Source organism: Cervus canadensis, chromosome 8 (genome assembly GCF_019320065.1).
Source record: "Cervus canadensis isolate Bull #8, Minnesota chromosome 8, ASM1932006v1, whole genome shotgun sequence".
NCBI classification, from domain to species: Eukaryota; Metazoa; Chordata; class Mammalia; order Artiodactyla; family Cervidae; genus Cervus; species Cervus canadensis.
The window spans coordinates 20,270,276-20,283,735 of record NC_057393.1 but is presented as its reverse complement, the minus strand read 5'-3'; the positions used below and the strand labels follow the sequence as shown (position 1 = coordinate 20,283,735).

At 34.7% G+C, this 13,460-nt stretch overlaps 1 protein-coding gene across 1 annotated transcript in view; it reads left to right on the top strand.

Moving 5' to 3' along the window:
* The window catches only part of SMC3 (structural maintenance of chromosomes 3), a 37,957-nt gene extending 28,794 nt beyond the window's left edge, over positions 1 to 9,163 (top strand). Inside the window, exons 19-29 of the mRNA XM_043476001.1 lie at positions 1,665 to 1,817; positions 3,064 to 3,215; positions 3,946 to 4,104; positions 4,690 to 4,797; positions 5,305 to 5,413; positions 6,053 to 6,300; positions 6,387 to 6,599; positions 6,868 to 7,059; positions 7,216 to 7,393; positions 8,013 to 8,119; positions 8,756 to 9,163. Coding sequence (XP_043331936.1) covers positions 1,665 to 1,817; positions 3,064 to 3,215; positions 3,946 to 4,104; positions 4,690 to 4,797; positions 5,305 to 5,413; positions 6,053 to 6,300; positions 6,387 to 6,599; positions 6,868 to 7,059; positions 7,216 to 7,393; positions 8,013 to 8,119; positions 8,756 to 8,827 — 1,691 coding nt within the window. The 3' untranslated portion in view covers positions 8,828 to 9,163. The remainder of the gene's footprint in view (positions 1 to 1,664; positions 1,818 to 3,063; positions 3,216 to 3,945; positions 4,105 to 4,689; positions 4,798 to 5,304; positions 5,414 to 6,052; positions 6,301 to 6,386; positions 6,600 to 6,867; positions 7,060 to 7,215; positions 7,394 to 8,012; positions 8,120 to 8,755) is intronic.
* Positions 9,164 to 13,460: the final 4,297 nt, after the last annotated feature.

Genomic DNA, 13,460 nt, shown 5'->3' with positions numbered 1-13,460 from the left:
ATTTCAACAAGGTCAACATTTTGTGTTTAATTGATGTCTCATAAGTATAATCATTTAATGCATAGTAGAATTTCTTAACCTTTTTGGCACCATGGACTTGGTTTGGTGAAGCCTCTGGCACCTTTCTCAAAGATTTTTTAAATGTATAAAACAAAATACTTTGGATCAGCAAAGAAACCAGTTGGCATGGTTATCGCAGTATTTCTAGAAATATGACATAGTAATTTATTCTTTAAGATATTAAAAAATGAGATTTAGCAGTGGACCTCCTGAGTTTTATTTTGAGTGAAGGTTAAGAACCTCTGGTTTATGGGTTCACTTGTCCTCATTTTCTGTTGTTTTTTTTCCCCCTATATGTTTGCAGGGAAGCATAAACAGTTTCAGTATAGCACAGTTCTATTTTCCTCCCACCCCCAGAAATTATTTACTTTTTCAAAGAAATTCTTGTGGTCTGTCATCATTTTTTTTTTCATTCTTTTTTCCATTCTATTTGCAGCAGTGATTTCCAACATCCTGTCCTCCAGGTCACTTATTCATTCTTCTGCATCAGTTATTCTGCTGTTGATTCCTTTTTAGTGTATTGTTCATCTCGTTTGTTCTTTAGTTTTTCTACGTCTCTGGTAAACATTTCTGCATCTTCTCAGTCTTTGCCTCTGTTCTGTTTCTGAGATTCTGGATCATCTTGATTATCATTCTGAGTTCTTCTGGAAGATTGCCTCTCTCCACTTCATTTGGTTGTTTTTCTGGGGTTTTATCTTGCCCCTTCCTCTGAGACAAAAACCCTCTGCTTTTTTCATCCTGGTTAACTTTCTGTGATGTGGTTTTGGTTTTAGCTGCTGCGAGACTGTGGTTCTTCTTGCTGCTTTTGTCTGCCCTCTCAAAAATCTTTAGTGTTCTGGATTTGTCTTACTGCTTCCTCTTTACTAGGTTAGGTGAAGCATTCTTGGCATGAGTGATGTGTACATCTTATTACATCACTTTGTGTCCCACTGTAGTGACACCAGGTTTGACCACTAGCATATCTTGGTTGTAAAGGTACCTTTTTCCCTTTATAAGTAATAACTAATATGTGGGGTTATCCTTTTAGGCCACGTGAATATCAGGTTCCCCCAAAAGTTTCTTTGCCAGTGGCTTAGCGTCCTTTGGGGACCCTTGCCTGACTTGGTTTAATACATTGAGGGTTTCAAAATGATCATTCTAAAATGCCGTGATTGCTTCTATATTTATTAGCTGTCACTTTTCTGTAAAGAAAGCCCCTTCCTTTTTTCCTTTTTGTGTATTGCTGTGATTCATGGATTTTTTTTTTTTATTCAATGTGTAACCAAATTGCCATTGCTATTTTTGATTTTCATATTTCCCCAGTTATGGCCATTGGGAATTTCAAGCTAGGTTCTGTGTCCTGTTGACATGTTCCTGTTAGTCTTTAACACTTCTTTCCTTTCTGGCAAATGTTCAGGTTTACCTGGAAGGTATATTTTTTAAGTGCAAGTGTTAATATTGTAAAACAACATTTTTTCCGAGGTGGCTTAAACTCTTAACTTTTAAGTTCTTATTAAATAGGTAAAACCTTTAGATTAATCTAGTTGTTTGATTATGAATCAATTTATTGTTGAATAAAGAAGTTGTTATACAGAATTGCTAATTTTCTTATGTTTTATTAACAGGTGACCAAGTTAGTCATCGAGGTGCTTTGACTGGAGGCTATTATGATACAAGGAAGTCTAGACTTGAATTACAAAAAGATGTTAGAAAAGCAGAAGAAGAACTTGGTGAGCTTGAAGCGAAGCTCAATGAAAATCTGCGCAGAAATATTGAAAATATCTTTTAGTCTTGTGTTGCTGTAGAGAAAAAACTGTTTTGATTGGAATATAGAATCTTTTGAGTGTTAGATGTATTTTCATATGTAAGTGGGGGAAAATATCCCATGTGTTTTAGTTTGACTTTTATTTAAGCTTGTGTAGTATGTCCGTTTAACTTCCGAAAACAGGGAGAAAACTAAAAACCATTGTAATAGCCTTTGCTTAGCTGTTACATAGTTAATGGCAATGAATGTATTTCTGAGAGAAAAGAACCTGAGGAACACGGAAATTTAAGATTGTAAAGGAAGCTGAGGAGGGTTTGTCCGACAGTTATAGGAAGAAAACCAGGATAGGGTTTCAGTGGAAGAAGAGTGGGCAGTATCAGGAATGCCACATATTACATAGAAGTTAAATATATAAGGATTGGAAAATGTCTATTAGGGGTTATTATCTTGAGTTTCAGATTTAGTATTAGTGAAGGAAATGTCCATCAAAATGCGAGTCTTAGTAACCATAGTTCTTTCCGTTCTTTCAGATAAAAATGGTGTTCTGTGAAAAGTGACTAGTTCGGCTCACAACTAAAACAGTTGTGCATGTCCATTTTCTTAAAATAACCACGGTATGAGGCAAAAGTGCTTTGTGTATATACCTTGCATTATGTCACACAGTATTAAATACAGGTGCTCAAGCAGTGAAAGTAATTATTTTCACTGCTTCGTTAGGATATTTTTAGTGAAATTGGCATTTAAAAAATCGTGAGTATATAGCTTCTTTGTCATCAGTTGGAAGCAAGAGCACAGAGAAGAAGGCAAATAAACATCTTAGCTTTGACTTTGTATACTTTGAGATCTGCCCAAATTTGGCAAGATTTGAGCACAGAGCCTGGGAAAATACATGAAGCCTCCTCTTCACGTCTAACTCTTATATAGTGCTTTAAGCATAATAGCTTATATAGTAAATACTTGTTGAATGAAAAAAATATATATTTTAAAATGTGTATCATTTAGCTTCCTTTAGGACTTTCCCCTGGTTCTGTTTATTTATTTATTTTGTATAGCAGTTGGTAAAATTGTATGTTATTTTGAGAGAGAAGTGGGTTAAAATGTTTAAAGCTTCTTTTATGACTAAACAGACTTGACATAGTATTTAATTCTGTGTTGTTATGGTACTTAAATTTGGGGAAATAGCTTAATCTAGGGATAAAGAAAAGGAAGGGGATACAAGTTAATAGGCACTGAAGAGAATTTTCCTTAGCCTTGTATATGGATTAATAATGAAATTGATCAGCTGATGAACCAAATGCAGCAAATAGAGACTCAGCAAAGGAAATTTAAAGCATCTCGAGATAGCATATTATCAGAAATGAAGATGTTAAAAGAGAAGAGGCAGCAGTCAGAGAAAACCTTTATGCCCAAGGTTCGTAAGTATGCTTTTTTAAAATATAATTATATAGATTTGGGGTAGACTATATATTGTGTAAGTTATATAACATATACATTATGTTCCATTTTCATTTAGGCCCATACTTTGGGTATCTGCGTGTATCTTTATCCCTTATTCATGAGTACTCGAGAGTCTACTTTTGTAGGCCAAATTCAGATTTTCCAACTTCATTAAGCAAGTAGGCATTTTGAGCCATGGCATAAAAGTATTGTCCAATAGTCAGCCAGGTACCATTTGTGTCTGTAAATGCTACTTATGGATTTATTTGACTGCATTTTGTCCAAATTATATTGAAATGAGTTAGAAAGTGAACTGTTACTGCTATTACAAATGATAATATCCATTGGTCTCATAAACATGAGTTTTGACAAAAACTACTAATTTTGTACATCAATTATACTAAAACAACAAAGTTAAAAATGTAGTGTATATACCCACAATTAGACCACCCTAACATTCTAGCAACTTCTATATAGTTTGACCATGGAATATGATGTATTCCACACATCCTGCATACCATTGCATCATAAACGTTTTTCTTGTTGCTGCATAGTTCTAATTATCAAATGTAATGGGCATCTATTTAATTGAGATAATATTATTTAAGCTCACTTTAATATCAAATAAAGATGGTCTTTAATTTTTCACTACTCTAAGTGATACACTAATACCGTTACTAATAAATGGAAAATCTGTCATATAGCAACGTAGCTTACAAAGTTTGGAGGCAAGTTTGCATGCTATGGAGTCCACCAGAGAATCACTGAAAGCAGAACTGGGAACTGATTTGCTTTCTCAACTTAGTCTGGAAGATCAGAAGAGAGTAGATGCACTGAACGATGAAATTCGTCAGCTTCAGCAGGCAAGTACAGTTGACAGAAGAAAAAATGTGGTAATCAGCTGTTGTGCAGAGGGTCTTTCTTGCTAGTAAAGGAGTGTGAAAGAGATTATTGAGATAATATAAGACTTATTAGTCTTCCAGTATCCATTAAAGTAAATGAGATTTTAGTAAGTTTTTCTAAACCTTATGATAGGATTGTATAAGAAATCTTTATTTTCTTTCATCTTACTTAATGCATGTTTGTCATTAGTAAAATTGATCTTGTTAACTTTGCTGTATTTATTGATCTGACCACCTTTACATATTTAAAAATATTGTTTTGATTAAATATTTTAATAACATTTGATTCTTAAATATAGATGTAAATAATTAACACGAAATTCAAAAAGTGAAAAGCAGAAAAGAAAAATATTTTTGGTAGTATGCCTTATGAAAAGAACCAGGCACAAAAATAGCCTTCTGGATAGATAAGAGAGTAGATGAAGAAAATAAAGGTGTTTTTGGAAAGGTATAAAACTCTTGTTTCAGCTTATTTGAACGCATTCCTGTATGTGAAATGAGCATGCCTATGTAGACGAACAATTGTGTTTTTCTTTTTTCTTCTAGGAAAACAGACAACTACTGAATGAAAGAATTAAATTAGAAGGTATTATTACTCGAGTAGAGACTTACCTCAATGAGAATTTGAGAAAACGCTTGGACCAAGTAGAACAGGTGTGTTCTCTTTTGATGGTTTCTTGATGAGCACAGCCTTTTGAAAATGCTCATGTGAGAGGCTCTGATTTAAGAGTATGGACTCGGGACAGAAAGACTAGCAGTCTGACTACTGCTTTGGTTTGGAGATCTCACACTGCCACCTAGTGTGCTGTGTTGGTCAAGTCATGTGATGTTTCTAAGCTCCAGTTTCCTCTTGTGTAAAATAAGCTTAGCAGTATGTTTTGTGTGATTATCTGGCACATTCTAGGTACTCAGTAAATATTAATTATGAATATTTTCTCAGTAGTGGTCAGATGCTAAGAAATTTTTTAGTCATTAATCATTTTTTTCCTGCTTAATGGGTGCCTTAAGTATTTGCAACTATTTGAAGTATTTTTTTGGTTTCCTTAAGTGTTTATTCAAACATATCAACAGCTGTGTAAACATTGGCAGTCATAACATTTTGAAACTAACAAAATTTATATTTTTATGGCTTAATGCTCCTGAGTTCCTTTTGTGTTACAGGAACTCAACGAACTGAGAGAGACAGAAGGGGGTACTGTTCTCACCGCTACAACCTCAGAACTTGAAGCCATCAATAAAAGGGTGAAAGATACCATGGCACGATCAGAAGGTGAATTTTTACTTTGTAAAAATGTTTTTTGGTATCTAGTTAAATTTAGCTTATTCATTTTATAAGACTGTGTATTAAAAAATGAAATACCTAAATAGGCAAAAGCATGTACCAGAAGTTTTCGTCATAAACAGTTTCTAGTGAACAGTTTAGGGTGTTGATTATAAATAGTTGCCTTCATTTTATTGAAATGTTTGTGACAGTTTTTAAGAGACCATAATTATTAGTTTCATTGACAAAAACATGGACTAGCTGAATCAAGTAAATGACACTTAATTGCTGAGAAGAAAATTATTTTAGGTTTTTATAAACATTGAATAATAAAAACTTTATATATGAATCGAATGGCTTGTGTACACTCCCGATTTTATTCTGAATTCTTTCATAAATTTTCACAGGAAAATTTAAACCTGTTTATTTTGATAGATTTGACCATTAAATCATTGATCAGATAACAGTCTGGCCCTAAAAATAGGTGTTATGGAGAATTCCCTGGCGATCCAGTGGTTAGGACTCCCTGCTTTCATGCCAAGGATCTAGGTTCAATCCCTGGTCAGGGAACTAAGATCCAGCAAGCCGCATGGCTCAGCCAAAATAAAATAAGTATTATGGCCTAATTTGGTGGTCCCCCCATTTTAGATTTGGACAATTCCATCGATAAAACAGAAGCTGGGATTAAGGAGTTGCAGAAGAGTATGGAGCGCTGGAAAAATATGGAAAAAGAACACATGGATGCTATAAATCATGATACTAAAGAACTAGAAAAGATGACAAATAGACAAGGCATGCTGCTGAAGAAGAAAGAAGAGTGTATGAAGAAAATTCGAGAACTTGGATCACTTCCTCAGGAAGCGTTTGAAAAATACCAAACACTGAGCCTCAAACAGGTAAATCTAGTTGATTTTAAGTATGAAATCTCATTGCAAATTTCCCTACATGTGAGTTTATCTTATGTTTTTTTTCCTCTTTATAGTTGTTTCGAAAACTTGAACAGTGCAACACAGAATTGAAGAAGTACAGCCATGTTAACAAAAAAGCTTTAGATCAGTTTGTAAATTTCTCAGAGCAGAAAGAAAAGTTAATAAAGCGACAAGAAGAGTTGGACAGGGGGTACAAATCAATCATGGAACTGATGAACGTACTTGAACTTCGAAAATACGAAGCTATTCAGTTAACTTTCAAACAGGTATGTTTCTGTTTGTACAAGCTAAAATATTCAGATACTCAGTTTATCATTCAATTTGTAAAGGTTTTAAAGCTTTTTTTCCACTGATAATTGTTCTAATACTTACAGATATCCAGTGTATACACAACTCTTAAAAGGATCCAATCTGTTGTTATTGTTCTTTGCTTAAAAAATAAAAATATTTTTGATGGCTTTTAAATAAGTTTTGTCTTTGTTTTAAAAAGTACATATTCCATTTGACACTTATTTATATATTATTCATTTTAAGGTATCCAAAAACTTTAGTGAAGTATTCCAGAAGTTGGTCCCTGGTGGCAAAGCTACTTTGGTGATGAAGAAAGGAGATGTGGAAGGCAGTCAGTCTCAGGATGAAGGAGAAGGGAGCGGTGAAAGTGAGAGGGGCTCTGGATCACAAAGCAGCGTTCCATCAGTTGACCAGTTCACTGGAGTTGGAATTAGGGTAAAATAACTTTATAGCCAGTTTTCCCGAGAACATTGTCACAGTGGAATATTTTGCAAATCTTAAACTGGTGTACTGTATGCAATTTAATTTTAAGAGACGATGGTGATTTTTAACTCTATTTAAATATTTAACTCTAATTAAATATTTTCTCAGGTGTCATTTACAGGAAAACAAGGTGAAATGAGAGAAATGCAACAGCTTTCGGGTGGACAGAAATCCTTGGTAGCTCTTGCTCTGATTTTTGCCATTCAGAAATGTGACCCAGCTCCTTTTTACTTGTTTGATGAGATTGACCAGGCTCTGGATGCTCAGCACAGAAAGGCTGTGTCAGGTACAGTTTTGGTTTCATAGCTTCATAGTAAATTACTAGAAATGATAGCTTGCCTCTTTTATCATATATTTCTTGCTGCCTGAGGTACCTGGGGAGACTAGACAGGGTGTTATTTAATAAACAAAATAATTTCTCTTTTAACAAAGTTTTTTAAATTTAATATTAGACTACAAAGTTTGGTTCTATGAGAAACATGAAATAATTGAAAATCCAACCCCAGTTAAGCTTTTATACAAACGTCTCTACTTTTAAAACTTGTTTGTCATAAACAGATTTGATTCTGTGTTTAAATAATCTATACCTGATCTTTAGTAGTTCAAAAGATCTTGGGGGAGTGGGTAGCCAGGAAAAGGTTGCTTTTGGTTTTTCTGGATGAGAAAAATTTACTTTGCTCTGACATTATTTCTAATCCTGTGTTAGAAAATGCTGCTTTTATATTCTGTAACTAAGATATTGGTGTTAAAGATTTATCCCTAGCTTAAGAAACAAGTTAATGCTTTCTGTGGATGTATGCAAACAGGTAGTTTTAAATTTTAGGTAAGAGTAAAGATCGTTGTTTTTAAACTTTTTAGTTCTGCTGAGAAAACGGTTTTATTAAATTACTCTTTTCTTTTTACAGATATGATTATGGAGCTTGCTGTACATGCTCAATTCATTACAACTACTTTTAGGCCTGAGCTGCTTGAGTCAGCTGACAAATTCTATGGTGTGAAGTTCAGAAATAAGGTAAGATTTTTTTTACATGAAGTTTTAAGTTCATATAGTATTTAATCCATTGTATCTGTTGAATTCTTTTTTTGTTGTTACTTAAGTCATGAGAAAAAAATTCAGAAACTTATTGCTTATCTGATGATGATGTCTTTGTGAAGAAAAACTTAAAATGTGTATGAAGCTTATCAGGGTTTTTTTTTTTTTGCATTTATTGCAGTTTTATTTTCATTGGCATTAAGAGACATTATCCTCCTCTCTAGTCTATTTAGTGCTTATTTAATGCACAGTCTTTAACATTTACATACATTGACTTATATTTGGTTAGAGCACACAGCTCTTCCAGATGTTTTCAGCCTTAAAATTCTTTGAAATAGCAAAGTAATAAAAACTGAACAAAAATATGGTTAAGATATTTAGATGTTAGTACTTATCTGTATTTCAGAGCATTAAAATGCAGAATATTTTTTAAACTCGTGTTGAACAAACAGCATTAAAATAAGGGTTTTATCAGTCAGTGTTTTAGTCAGTTGACTTGAAATATGAAATTTATAGGTAATTGGCTGTATTTTTAAAATATTGCCATATCCAGTGGGAACACTGATAAATTTCTTTACAATTTAACAGATTCTGTTTTTAATGTATATTCTTCAGGTTAGTCATATTGATGTGATCACAGCAGAGATGGCCAAAGACTTTGTAGAAGATGATACCACTCATGGTTAATTGGAAAATACTGCCCATTGGTCTGGAAGATGTGTATAGTAATATGATCCTTTTACCCAGGAACTGTAAATTTAAACCTAAATATCTGGTCATTATTAATAGTTTTCAGACTTAGAGTATACATAGTCCTTTTATATTTCTGTCATTGTATTTTATAACATACTCTGTAATGTTACATTTCTATTCATAGTTTAAGGATTTTATTTCCCACACAACTTTTTGTAAAGTGTTCTCCTGTTTTAAATCTTTTAAAATGTGCTAAATGTTCTTTCCTAATTATTTTATCAAGTGTATTGCCTCTTTTTATAGCTTCAATTAAATTGGTTTTATGACTAACTGTTTTATGTGGCTTTTTATTTATAGTTGTATGATTGGAAACAAATTTTTCTTAAATATCTGCTTTTTGTTTTGCTTAAGAAAAGGTCTGCCTTCACCTAAAAGAAGATTTTTAAAATATGGCTTAATATTCTGTTGAATTGCAACGTGATTCCCAATCCTGGCTTTAAATCCATGGAGGGAGCTTTTAAAAATGTAACACGACTTGATTCTTTCCCTAGACCACTTGAATCCAAATCTCTAAGGGATAGAGTCTTGGTCAATGTTAATTCTAAAGTTCCGTAAGGTGATCCTGACCCTCGGTGAGGATTAGAAACCCTGCTATAACTCAATGTAACTGTCCTTTAAAAAGTATTTTTAATTTAAAATGGCAGTGTGTTTAATAGAAGTTAGGAAGAGTATCCAAGAAATTGACCTGTAAAAGTTGTTCCTCCAGATAAGTAAATAGTTTGGAAAACCTTGTTATTGGAACATCGGTCTTTTCCCAAAGGAGAGCTTTGTTGTTTATTGTGTTTTTAAAATTGCTTATTGAGGTAATTCACACACCATAACATTCAGCCTTCAAAACAGTATAGAGCAATTCAGTGCATTTTAGTTTATTCACAGAATTGTGCAGCCATCTGTACAATCAAATTTTAGAGCATTTCAAATCAAAACCACAATGAGGTACCATTACACGCCAGTCAGGATGGCTGCTATCCAAAAGTCTACCAGCAATCAATGCTGGAGAGGGGGTGGAGAAAAGGGAACCCTCTTACACTGTTGGTGGGAATGCAAACTAGTACAGCCACTATGGAGAACAGTGTGGAGATTCCTTAAAAAACTGGAAATAGAACTGCCATAGGACCCGGCAATCCCACTGCTGGGCATACACACCGAGGAAACCAGACCTGAAAGAGACACGTGCACCCCAGTGTTCATCATAGCACTGTTTATAATAGCCAGGACATGGAAGCAACCTAGATGCCCATCAGCAGACGGATGGATAGGAAAGCTGTGGTACATATACACCATGGAATATTACTCAGCCGTTAAAAAGAATTCATTTGAATCATTTCTAATGAGATGGATGAAACTGGAGCCCATTATACAGAGTGAAGTAAGCCAGAAAGAAAAACACCAATACAGTATACTAATGCATATATATGGAATTTAAAAAGATGGTAACAATAACCCTATATGCAAGACCAAAAGACACAGATGTATAGAACAGACTTTTGGACTCTATGGGAGAAGGCGAGGGTGGGATGATCTGAGAGAACAGCATCGAAACATGTATATTATCAAGTGTGAAACAGATCGCCAGCCCAGGTTGGATGCATGAGACAAGTGCTTGGGGCTGGTGCACTGGGATGACCTAGAGGGATGGGATGGGGAGGGAAGCGCGAGGGGGGTTCAGGATGGGGAACACATGTAAATCCATGGCTGATTCATGTCAATGTATGACAAAAACCACTACAAAATGTTGTAAAGTGATTAGCCTCCAACTAATAAAAATAAATGAAAATTTAAAAAAAAAAACAACTTTGACATAGTTACTATTACTAGCTATTACTTGGGAAAATGGAGTGAAATTTAATGTTTTTGTGGTGAGGAAGGAGGCAAAATTTATTAGATTAAAAACTCTAATGAGAAAGATCTGCTTATTTGGTTGGTGTTTTGCACTTTTATAAAATAAATTATTGCTTTGGATGAAAAAAAAAATTTAGAGCATTTCAGTTACCCCAAAAGTAACACTGTACCAATCAGCAGTCACTCTACATCTCCCTTTCCTCTTATTATTCCCCTGGCAACCACAGATTTATGTTTCATACTATGGATTTGCCTATTCTGGACATTTCATGTAAATGGAATTATACAATATAGGACCTTTTGTGACTAGCTGCCTTTATTTAGCATGTTTTCAAGGTTCATTTATGGTGTAGCACATACCAGTATTTGATTCCATTTTATTGCTGAATAATATCCCATTGTATGATTATACAGTTTGACTCAGAAACAACATTTGTTTGAACTGGTCAGGTCCACTTATACGTCGGTATTTTTTCAATATAATTACCTGTATTTTCATTTTATGGATTTTTAAGTATGAGGATAAAGTTTGTGTTCATAATATATGGAATCAAAAGATCTAGAGTTTAAGTCCTCATTCTATCCAAACTGTTTCAGTTTCCTGCCCTTGGGTGAGTCATTTATCATTTCCTTTGTTTTTGAGGCAAAGATAGCATTACTTGAATTTTCAGCTCTAAGGGGAAGTCAGCACCCCTAACCTTTATGTTGTTCAGAGGTCAACTGTATACTGTGTTGTTTAATTATTCATTAGTTGGACATTTGGGTTGTTTCTACATTTTGGCTATTATAAATAATGCCTCTTTGAACATCTATGAACAAGTTTTTATGTGTTTTCATTTTGGGTATTTACCTAGGATTGGAATTGTTGGTCATGTGTTATGTTTAATATTTTGAGGAACTTCCAAACTTTTCCAAAGGAACTGTACCATTTTATATTTCTACCAGTAATTTATGAGGGTTCTGATTTTTCCATATCGTCACCAACATTTAATCTTTTTGTTATAGTCATTCTTGTGTGAAGTGGTATCTTACTGTGGTTTTAATTTGCATTTTCCTGATGACTAATGATGTTAAGCACCTTTTTATGTACTTACTGGTCATTTATGTGTCATCTTTGGTGAAATGTCTGTTCACATATTTTGCCCATGTTTAAATTCTGTTAACTCGTATTCTTCTTATAGGTTACATTATTATAGGATACTAATAACAGAAGGTCACCTTACCAGCCAGACTTCCACAATTAACATTTTCAGGCATTTCCTTCAAATTTTCATGCAAAATTTTACAGTTAGGTTTATACTGGGTATATAATTTTATATCCTGAACTTTTCAGTTAGTAATACAATATGAAATATTCCTCTTTAATCTCTTCAGAAACAAAATTTCAATAGCCACAAAATTCTGTCAGAAGTAGCCTAATTTACTCAAGTATCTCCTTTTGGATGCTTAGATTGTTTCAGCAACAGTGCCAAAAACAAAACCCCCTAAATGAGCATTTTTACCCAGAACCCTGCAAATTAATTTTCTCAAGAGAGAAAGTTTTTTGTTTAATTTTTGCACCTTTTTTTAAACACATGAACTATGGAATGATTAGCTCTTCGTGCTCCCTGGTTAACTGAAAATAGGGGATCTATTTTATACAGTGTTGGTTGGTCCTCCACGTTACACCCACTAACAGATTTCAAAGGGTGAGTCACCACCATCTTTTGTTTAATCAAAACCTTTTCCCTCCCTACCCTTCTCCCCTTTTCTTTAGCCCTCACCTATTTAGGTACACTCTGATCTCTGTCTCCCTGAATGTCCTAGGGGGCTGGGTTACTCCTGGCTGCCAGTCTTCTGCATGAAAGATGCCAGCGTTGCTCCATAAATCTGCCACCTTGTGGCACTTGGTCTCCCCTTCCTAGAGACAGAGAGTATCCTGGGTGTAAGGGCCCTTGTAGCAGCCAGTAAACTGCACAGGGACATGAGGCGGCATAGAGATTAGGTTTTCAAGGAGAACGTGGGTATATTTACTCTCCCAAGTCATGGCTGGTATAAGTCTGTTAGCATTTGAATGTTATCTTTTATGGATTCTGTATGGTTCAGACCAGTGCCTGACATGATGCTTATATAGTACACAGTCAAGTGTGTGGTGATACCAAATCCAGCCCTAGTCTCCTAAGTACGAAATTTTTCATTCATTAAAAACAATGGTTATATAGACTGGTTAGAGAGAAGTACATATAGGTGAGAGAGAAAAAAAGAACATTAGAAAGTTGAACGTGAAGAATGTGGATGTGAGACCAAATCATTTGGAACTAAGGCCACCTGATGCAAGGAGCTGACTCGTTTGAAAACACCCTGATGCTGGGAAAGATTGAGGGCAGGAGGAGAAGGAGATAACAGGGTGAGATGGTGGCATCACTGACTCAATGGACATGAGTTTGGGTAGGCTCCGGGAGTTGGTGATGGACAGGAAGGCCTGGCGTGCTGCAGTTCATGGGGTCACAAAGAGTCGGACACGACTGAGCGACTGAACTGAAGGCCACAGAAGCTGTTATTGTGTAACATAGTGAAAGGATCATGTTGCTTCTAAGGCAGAAACCTGCTAGGAGAGGTTTTCTTTTTAAAATAGGAATCTGTCATGCCACTTCAGAATTAGAAATAAATGATTGCGTAAGATTTTTGGTAAGATTGAGGTTTGCTGCAGCTGTGCTTTGCTCCTGATATACTAAATCCCAAATTA